General features: G+C 56.6%; 1 protein-coding gene across 1 annotated transcript; it reads right to left on the reverse strand.

Annotated features, from left to right (window-relative positions):
• Positions 1-975: 975 nt before the first annotated feature.
• On the reverse strand, positions 976-8,760 carry NR1D1 (nuclear receptor subfamily 1 group D member 1). The gene is made up of 8 exons (XM_007085799.3): positions 8,155-8,760; positions 5,081-5,410; positions 4,737-4,825; positions 4,488-4,632; positions 3,479-4,119; positions 2,982-3,167; positions 2,224-2,434; positions 976-1,519 (listed from the first exon to the last, which is right to left on the reverse strand). Exons 1-8 carry the CDS (start codon positions 8,183-8,185, stop codon positions 1,320-1,322), a joined length of 1,833 nt encoding a protein of 610 aa, XP_007085861.1. The 5' UTR covers positions 8,186-8,760; the 3' UTR covers positions 976-1,319.
• Positions 8,761-9,609: the final 849 nt, after the last annotated feature.

Raw genomic sequence — 9,609 nt, forward strand, 5'->3', positions numbered from 1 at the left:
GTGTGCGTTTCTCTGCGTGAATGTGTGAGCAAGTACATGTGGTGGGGCAGGAGCCAGGGGACTCAGGAGCACCACGCACCTGCTCTAGAGAGGCAGCTGTCCCAGCCCCTGCTTTGGAAGTGGGGGACAGGGCCCTCTCCTGGGGGCCATTGGTGCTAATGAGGGGGATGGCCTTGACGTGGGTGCTTAGTATGCCTCCCCCAGTATTGGCCCGGGGCACTAGGGCAGGCGGGGTGGGGCAGCAGGTGCAGTATTGGTGGGAGGAGGGACTGCTGGGAATGGGCCAGGCCAGGACAAGGGGGTGCCAGAGCCATGACCACTCCCCCGCGCCCACCACCCGCCTCTCCATCTCAGTATCCCCACCCCCCATCACTCAGAACACACATACCTCATCCAGCCTCCTCCCTGCTCAGCCTTGGGGAGGGTGGGGGTGGAGGAGCCCCTACCCCTTCCCCTGGTGGCGGGTCTACAGGGCTGGGAGAGGGCGGGGCGTGTGACACAGACACCGTCCATAAGGGGGACAGTAATTCCTGCCCCGGGATCTCCTGGGTGGGGGAGGGGGCACTTCCCTGGAGGCGCTACTGAATGTATGAGAAGCTGGTGCTGGGGTGGGGGGAGGGGGGTTGTGGCCAGAAACAGGGAAAGAGGTAGGTCCCTTCCCCAGGGAGGGGTGGGGGACTGGCAGGGGTGACTTGGGGGCTCCTACTCCTGCCCCACGTTGACAATCAGTATGTCTGTTACGTGCGATTTTTCACCCCGTTGTGTTTTGGGTCAGGATTTTAAAGAAAGATATTTTTATGGTAATTGTTGCTCGTCTATTTTACTATATATTTATGTAATAAATATATGATGAAAATAACCCCCTTGGGCACCCCCCCTTAGACTTGTGTGCTGTTTCCCTGTATCCTCCCATCTGCTGGCAGAATACCCACCCCACAAACTGACCAGATGGAGAGGTGTGCCCCAGCCTTGGCAATATTTCCACCCCCACCCCCAAAACGAGCACACACCACAGAAGCCAGCTCAGCTGTGAACTATTGGATTTGAGACAGGAATAGAACAAATCGGGGGGCTAGAGAATAAGTGGGGGGTGGGGGGGCGGAGAGTGATTTAAATAGGGGAGGACGGGAGGGTCAGTGATGGGGGAGGGAGGCAGTTATTTACAAGAAGGCTCGGGGGGCCAGAGGCTCATCTTGGAATATTTTATAACAATATAAATAAGATTCTGGTTTGCTTTTCCTTTTCGTCTCGTAAAGGAGAGAGAAGTGCAGAGTTCGATTCTGTACAAGGGGGCAGCGGCAGAAGGCCGGCCGGGCGGGTCACTGGGCGTCCACCCGGAAGGACAGCAGCTTCTCGGAATGCATGTTGTTCAGGGTCCGCAGGTCCGGCAGCTTGAGCAGCAGCTTGGTGAAGCGGGAAGTCTCCGAGGGCCGGTTCTTCAGCACCAGAGCCCGAAGAGCCCGCAGCAGCGTCTCCTGGAGCTGCTCCACCGAAGCGGAATTCTCCATGCCCGAGCGGTCTGTGGGGAAGACGACAGCAGTGAGGCAGGCTCCCCGAGCTCCTCTGAGGAGGAACCGGAGGAGGTCTGCGAGGAGAAGGAGGAGGAGGAGGAGGAGGAGGAGAAGAAGGAGGAGGACCCGGCCACCGGTGCAGCCTCTCCCTGAAGCCCCTCGGAGGGCCCACGGGGGGAAGGAGGAGGAGAGGAGCGCAACTCCTTCTCCCAGGCCTCTGCCCCGAGAGCAGGAGGCAGCTGAGAGCTGGGAGCATGGGCTCAGCAGGGCTGGTCACCTCCCATCCCACAAGGCCACTCTCCTTCCCTGAACAGGCCAAACGTGTCCAGGCTCCCTTGCTTTTTGCTCTGTAGTTCCCTCTGCCTGGGATGCCCTTCCCCCTCTCTGCCTGGCAATACCTTACTTGTCCTTTGAGGCCCCACTCAAGTGTCACCTCCTTCCCCAGCTCCCCCAGGCAGAAATAGTTGTCTGTGCTTCCAAAGCCCTTGGTTCATGCTTCTACTGTGACACTTATCTCACTGTTTTATAATTAGTCGGGCATGAGTCTGTCTCCCCAGCTAGACTGTGTCTGAATCATGTCTGTATCCCCAGTGCCCGGTGCAGGGCCTGGCATAGAGTAGGTACTCCATAAAAGGTGTGTTGAATCGAACTGCGTCCGCCTCCTCCCCCCCACCCCCCTCCAGGGTCAGGCTCAGGAGAGAGCTTGACCTACCTGCAGAGACAAGCACCACCGCGGTGAAGAGGCCCAGCTCCTCCTCGGTAAGCGCCAGGGAGTTGAGCTTCTCACTAAAGTCAAACATGGCATTGAGCAGGTCCCCCATGCCCATGGCTCCAAGTTCCTGCAGGCTGTAAGTGGTGCGGCTCAGGAACATCACTGTCTGGTCCTTCACGTTGAACAGCGATGCAAAGCGCACCATCAGCACCTAAGGGAGAGGGGACAGGGATAGTCACCCTGGTGGGGTGGGAGGAGCATTTGCCAAATTGCCCCTAAAGTTTTCCAAAGGGTTTACTGGCACCGCCTTAGGTTTCTCGGGAAAGAGTGGGGGTGGGTTCTGAATGGGCAGTGGGGTGGGGGTGGGGGAGAGATGGAAGGATGGGGAACATCACCCTGGCTTTAGAATCCAGCAGGGCTGAATCTGAGTCTTAACTTTGTCACTACCCGTGACCTGGGACAAGGTCGCAAAAGTTCACCAAAATTGATTTGAGTCTAGAATGGGGGTAGCAATGTGCCCTAAGGTGTTATTTCCAGGTAATGGGATGTGTTGAGACCCCAGCTGAGATTACAGAAGTCCCAGCCAACCTGACGCAGGAAGAGGAGGGATTCTGCCCCTTCCTTCAGCAGTCAGAGGCTGCCAGGACAAAGATACTGGGGTTCCAAAGCCTTTCAGGGCCCCTCCCTATCCTAGATACCAAGTCTTTCTGCAGGATCCTTCCCAAGGTCAAGAGCAGGGAGCACAAAGGGTCACTCACCTCAAAGGTTCCCGCCTTAAGCAAGGTGACCTGGTCGTGCTGAGAAAGATCACGAAAGCCGGGGATGTGCTTGGCAAACTCTACCACCTCCCGCACAGCAGGTGTGAAGCTCATGGAGAAATCCTCCCAGATCTCTTGCACGGTTCTCCCACTGCGTCCGTGGGGGTACATGTTCATGGGGCATGCCTGGAGGAGGAAGGGATTTGGGGAGGGGAATATCAACCAGACTGGCTCAGGTGGGTTCCCCCAGCAGGGCTGGACCCCAGCTTCTGCCCAGGTTAGAGGCTGTGGCCCTAGAGGATCGGTCTTTTAGGTAAAGGAGCAATCAGGTGCCAGGTGGAGATCAGGGATTTGCAGGCACAGCCCTTACTGCAAGGCTGAGCATCCTCCCCCCTGGGAAGAGGATATCCCTGCATGAGCCTCCAAGCACACCCAGCTGCCCTATGCTAAATCCAGTCTCCCAGGCCCCCTGCCCACCTCACCCCCAGTGCCCTCACCAGCAGAACATTCTTGGAGTTGCCCTGCCGTGGACTGTTGGCAGGTGCTTCGCCTTCTGGGGCTGGGTACACATGGGTGGGGCACAGACGGTGCCCGTTGCTGTTGGGCTGCTGGCAGCTGTGGTGGGCAGGGCCAGGGGGCCAGGCGGGAAGGTAAGAGGAGGAGGCCTGGCGTAAACCATTCAGGGCCTCATTATGACGCTGGGCAGCCATAACGTTGTCATTGGGGACAGGCGGGCAGCTCTGACTTTCCCAGCAATGAGGAGTGGTGGCTGGAGGGCTGCCCGATGCATGGTTGGCATTGAAGTTGCCAGGTGAGGTGCCCAGCTTGTCATGGGCATAGGTGAAGATTTCTCGGTGGGCCCGGGCCACCTGGGATATCACATCCTCCACTGTGGGCTCAGGACTTGGAGATCGGGGAGGTGTCAGCTGTTGTGGGAATTGGGAGAAGCCCACCAGGGGTGAGGGGGCCGGAGCGGGAGGTGGTGAGGGGCCCATGGGGCCTGGAGTCGGATGCTGGGTGGGTGAGTTCTCCAACGGGCACTGGCTGCTCAACTGGTTGTTGGCCAGGTTCATGGCGCTCTGCATCTCGGCAAGCATCCGCTGCTTCTCTCGTTTGGGGATGCGCCCAAAACGCACAGCTGTGACAGGATGAGAGCAGCGTCAGGAAGTTCTCCTACACACTCACACGCTTCTCTTCCTTCCTTCCTCTTGAAAGGGCAAGGCCCTGAACGCTTGGGGTTCTACATCAAAACTAAAACCAAGGCCACGCCCCTTGAGGGAGTTTTCCAAGTAGGGATTGCCCTATGAGGGGACCAGAGGAGCGAATAGTAAAGAAGTGTGTTTATCCAAAAAGATGAAAGATGGGCATCCCCTATACAGAGGAGACTCACCGTCTGACGTGTCTCTGTTGGGACTTTTTTAAGGGAGGGATTAACTCAAACTCTGGGTGGAAGGAAGTGGGGGGGAAGTTGTGGGGATGCTTTGTGGGGCAACAGTGCCGCCTTACCATCTCGAGACATGCCCACGGAGAGACACTTCTTGAAGCGACACTGCTGGCAGCGGTTGCGATTGATGCGGACGATGGAGCAGTTTTCATTTTTCAGACACCTTTTGTACTGGATGTTCTGCTGGATACTCCGACGGAAAAAGCCCTGGAAGGATGGGGGCAGCTAGTGAGCATCTCCATCCAGGCCAGGCCTATGTGTCCGGGGGAATGAGGTCATACCTCTCTGCCCTTACCCCCAACCTGCCTCACCTTGCAGCCCTCACAGGCATGCACGCCATAGTGGAAGCCCGAGGCAACGTCCCCACACACTTTACACAGTAGCACCATGCCATTCAGCTCTGTGGGAAGAGAGGGGCAGCAGGTGAGCAGGAGGGCTGTCTGGCCAGAGATGTGGAGGTTTTCTGGGCTGGAAATTCTAGGGGAAAAGCTGAGGAGCTCCTCCAGTATCCAGACTGGGCTGGACAGCGGTTGGTGCAACTCTAGGAGAAATCCCTGAGGCCAGGGTAGGCCCTGGGAATAACCGTGTCATCTGAACACCAAGTCCCAACCTAGTCCTGGCCGACTTCCCCCAAATCAGCTGGAAATTTACGCACTGGTGATGTTGCTGGTGCTCTTGCTGGGGGACACTCGGCTGCTATCTTCCAGGGCCACTTGTAGACCCCCTGAGGGGCTCCCATTATAGAAGGAGGAGGAGGAGGAGGAAGATGAAGAAGGGGAGCCATCATCACTCAAGTTGGGTGGAATGCTCCCAAAGGAGCGAGCTGGGTCCTGAGTGAGGGATCCAGTGGGTGATGGTGGGAAGTAGGCAGGGCAGCCTTGACTCAGGGACTGGAAGCTGCCATTTGAGCTGTCACTGTAGAGAGACTCAGGGCTGGTACGGCTTGGGGAAGAGCCGCTGGAGCCAATGTAGGTGATGACACCACCTGGCAGGAGAACACAAGGGAAGGGGGTGTCAGCACCATGTATCTTTGGTCCTAGGGCACCACTCCTGCTCATCCCCCATCTACCTCCCACTGCTGCATGCTCGGAAGTTAACTGTGGAACCCTTAATCTTGGAGTCCCAGGAAGAACCACAATAAGCAACTCCCCAATGCAAACCAGATATGACATGGCCAACCGACACCCCAAGGCTCTTTGCAGGGTACATTCAACATCTGCCTTGGGTGTGAGGTGCCTCCCTAAAGGCATGACCTCTGCAGGCATCTCATATATGTACCCCGCTACCCGGAAGCCTTCCTTGGGAATACGGACTGAAGCTAGCTAATGACTTCATCGTTAGTGGCAGATGTGAGGATGGGATGAGCAGCTGAGACCCATTCAGAATGCCCAGTTTCACCCTCCAAAAAAAAAGCTGCCAATTTTAACACTAAGACCACTCCAGGGATGAGACTATTTGGGGCAAGCTAGCCAACAGTGAGGAGAGTAAGGTCTTACAAGAGTAAGACAGTGACATTCCCCCAAAACTGGAAGACGTTTCTCCAAAGGAACTGAAACTACCCAGGCTGGTTCCCCTGGCCTCCAAAAGCAAGAGTCAGAGTGGACTCTCCCTCCGCGTCCAGGGAAGACTTAGCAATGCCCATTGCAGGTTGGTGGACATGAAAAACAAATTGTCCAGCCTAGGGCTTAGGAATTCCCCTTTTAGATCTCTCAGCCAGGTGACAACGACCTTGGCTCTCGGCCATTCAAGGGACTTCGACCCTCTGGTTACATTGTCAACCAGGTGTTTGTACTCCCGTGGCATTAGCAGGAGAAAAGGTGACCTGCCTGCCACACCTTTGCCAAGCACCTAGCTTGGCCTGCCACGGGTGGGGTGGGAAAAGGGAGGATCCTAGGACACGTGTGAGCCAACACAAGCCATGTCACCGTATATCCAGAGGCACATGTCTTGCTCACCCACTGACACACACTGAGCTGGGCAGGGCAACCCTAAAATAGCTCAAGGTTGGTCAGGGTGAACCCAGCTCCCAATAAAATAGTTGCACAACAGGTCAGCTCCTACAGTTTCAGAGCTGGGTGGGGGGTGGGGGGGGGATGGGATGGGATATCATTTGGTGGTAAATGAACTTGACCTAGTTCACCCATCCCCAAAAAGGGAGTAAGACTTTCATCCAAAGATGATTCTAACCTGGAAGTGAGGGGCATGCTCAAAAGAGTCTAGTTCTAGATCCAGATCTATCAGAACCAAATTGATCTGTGACCTAGAGGAAGTTACCTCCCCTCTCTCTCTGGGTCTTAGTTCTCTGTGACCAAAAAAAAAAAAAAAAAAAAAAAAAGACTTTCAGTAATGATTCTGGGATGTAGCTGTAGCTGTTCTGGGGAAGTCCTTTCTGACAGACTGCTGCTGGTTTGGTGGGGGTGGGGAGTTAAGACAGTGTTTGCAGGAGTAAGAGATGCTCCAGGAACAGAAAGAATTTGGAATGTGGTGAAACTGAGTCTAAAGGCAGTAAAATGAAGTAGGTGCAAACAAAATAAAAAGAAAAGAAACGAGGAGACAAGAGTGGCTAAATGTGAGGTACCATTGAGGAGTGTAAACACGAGGCCATGAGAGGTCAGGGAGAGCTCCAGTTTACTCTGCTTCAGGGATGGGGAGAAGGTTCCCCACCCCCCTCCTGTCCCAGGCAGGCGGACAGGAAAAAGAGGCAGGCGGGGGCGGTGAGTCAGCCCAGCTTCACCCAGATCTCGGCGGGGCGGGGCGGGAGCCGGGCCCTCAGCCGGCCTCACGTCCTCACTCCACGTGTGCCTCCTGCACGTGGCTCCCCAACGAGGAACCCCGGAACCCAAGGCCCCGCCCCTCCCCGTCCCGTCAATCAGGAGCATCAGCCCCGCCCCCGCCCCGCCCCTCCTGGGCTTCCAAGTCCCGGGCTGGGCCCCAAACGCCAGCCGGGCCGGGGCAACTGAGGGGAGGAGAGAAGGGAACACGCGTTGCCGGGGCGACTGGGGGGGGGCGGAGCTCATTATGTAACGGGGCCGGGAGACAACGACCAATGGGGTGGCGGCCACGGCTTCTGCTGAATGAAAACAAACGCAGCACGTGGGCCCGGCTCCGCAGCCATGTGAGCCCTCCGGGCCTCCCGGGCGCTGTGGGTGTCCTCCCTGGGGCAGAGCACCACTCTGCTGGCTCCTCAAGTGCCGCTCCCTACTGTCACTGAGGATTCCCCAGTGAGATCCGATCCATTCCCCCAGCCTCTCCTGCCTGGAGCCCCTATCAACCCACTGCTTTTCAGGTTCCCTTGAGCTTGCAGGAAATAGGGGAAGAGAAAGAGAGGAAGGCGAGGATCATCTTTCCGAGAGGGTCAGCCATGCTACAGCTGCAGGGCAGGGGGGAGGGGGAAAAAGGGGCGTTTGGGGCACTGCTCCAAAGCTCCCAGTCCCTCTATACTGTGCATCTTATCACATATACCCGCTCTCCATCTCCTCCTGCCCGGGATCCGAGTCCATCAGGCTAAAAGGAGCTTTGGGACTCTGAGAGGTGGTGGTGGGGCGCCTCTGGGCACATTCCCAGGACGAATAACTCGCTCTGGAAATCCCAGCCTATGGTACCCATTATGCTAGCAAATCCCCAGACCGAGGGAGTCCCCAGCCCCTTAAAAAGTTCCTCTTGTTCTAAGGCATACATGGAAGCGAAGAGACAGTACCAAAGGATGATGATAGTAAAGAATCTCAGTACCTGTGTTATTGTTGGAGTCCAGGGTCGTCATGTCTTCACCGGCTGAGAGCGGTCATTCAAACTGGACCTTGACACAGACTGGAGGTTGCAATTGCTGCTGTCGCCCCCTGGACACTGACTGAGGGCGGAGAGTGGATCCCACGGATCACAAACAAGATCCGAGGCACCCTGCAGCAAGGTCTCGGGGTTGCCTGACTGCAGCCCTGCAAAAGGGTAGGACGCAGAGGCAACGGAGGTCTGCTTTGCATGGGAAGAGCAGAGTGTGGGGGAGGGGAAATCAGCCTGCTGTAGTTCTTCTAGCTGGAAGGTAGCAAGGAGGGTCGGGTCTCTGCAGTGCACGGGGTGCCACTGCCTGACGGCTCCACAGCGCTGCAGGGTAGTGAATCTGGAGCTCCCGGTGCAAAAGTCCCAGAGGGAGAGAGGTTGCAGTCAGGAAGTAAGTAGGTGATGGGGAGAAACGGGGCACCCAGGCGCAAAGAAGCGAGACGTGTGCCCTGCTACGTTCCCTCGGCAGCAATATTTCACTCTGCCAATCTCAGCCGCCTTTTGCCCCAGCCTTTTTCCCCGGGACAGAGGGCTCTGCGCAGGCGCCAGCAACCCAGGGTTCCCGGGCCGCACGCGGCACTGGAGCTGGTACCATGTGATCCCAGGGAGCGCCTCGTGCCCCAGTGACACACTTTTCCAGCAGCAGGCACGTTGAGCTCCGTGCGCCTGCGTAACGCCAAGCCTATCGGGATTTGTAGTCCACTGGCAAAGTGGGCGGACTGCGTATATTTCCCCCTTTCTGTTTTGCAAAAGCGATTGCTGGGACCCGGGGAGGAGCTAAGAGCCGGGTCGGGTCGGGTGTGCCCTGAAGAGTCAGGGTGGCGTGTTTGGAAAGCCTGTATGGCAGAGGCATGTGAATTCCTGGGGAGGGACTGGCAAGCTTGGCTGTTCCCCGGGAGATCAAAGCTAACAGGCTCTTTCTGCAAACCTTGCAAACGTGAGGGCTTCACGTGATTGCCGGACTGACCTCGCCTTGAGGTTACTAGTGACACAAGGAGATATGACCAGTAGGGGAGGGAGATATCCCCAAAGTCAAGAGCTTAAGATGAATTTCTGCTGCAGGGCCAAGTCCAGGGACCAAAAGGAAATGTGACCCCTTTTTCCTTTTATTCTCCTTAGGGAGAGCATCCCTAAGGGAGGAGGAGCTGCCATGCGGGTGAGGTTGTCTCTGGGGACTCCCTGTCTGCTTGTATGACACCACCTCACTCATTCGAGGTGACTTTGGGGTGAGTCATTTCCTTTTGTCTGGGAAATAAAAAGGACCAGGGAAGGGAACTTTATGGTGAAAGTGCTTTTTAAGATCCTAAAGTAATGGGGCTGAGGTGAGGCAGGGGGCAGAGTGACACCCCCACCACCACCAGTGCTTGAGTGCAGCATGCAGATCCCACAGAAGGGAACTCAGGAGGGAAC

This window comes from Panthera tigris, chromosome E1 (genome assembly GCF_018350195.1).
Source record: "Panthera tigris isolate Pti1 chromosome E1, P.tigris_Pti1_mat1.1, whole genome shotgun sequence".
Lineage (NCBI taxonomy): Eukaryota > Metazoa > Chordata > Mammalia > Carnivora > Felidae > Panthera > Panthera tigris.

Bases quoted from the DNA above. Each gene is read 5' to 3' on its own strand.
- NR1D1 (XM_007085799.3), bottom strand. From the start codon at position 8,185: ATGACGACCCTGGACTCCAACAATAACACAG. The intron at 4,826-5,080 runs GTGCGTAAATTT...CTCTTCCCACAG, and splicing joins GAGCACCAGCAACATCACCA to AGCTGAATGGCATGGTGCTA. The intron at 2,435-2,981 runs GTGAGTGACCCT...CCTCTCCCTTAG, and splicing joins TTAAGGCGGGAACCTTTGAG to GTGCTGATGGTGCGCTTTGC.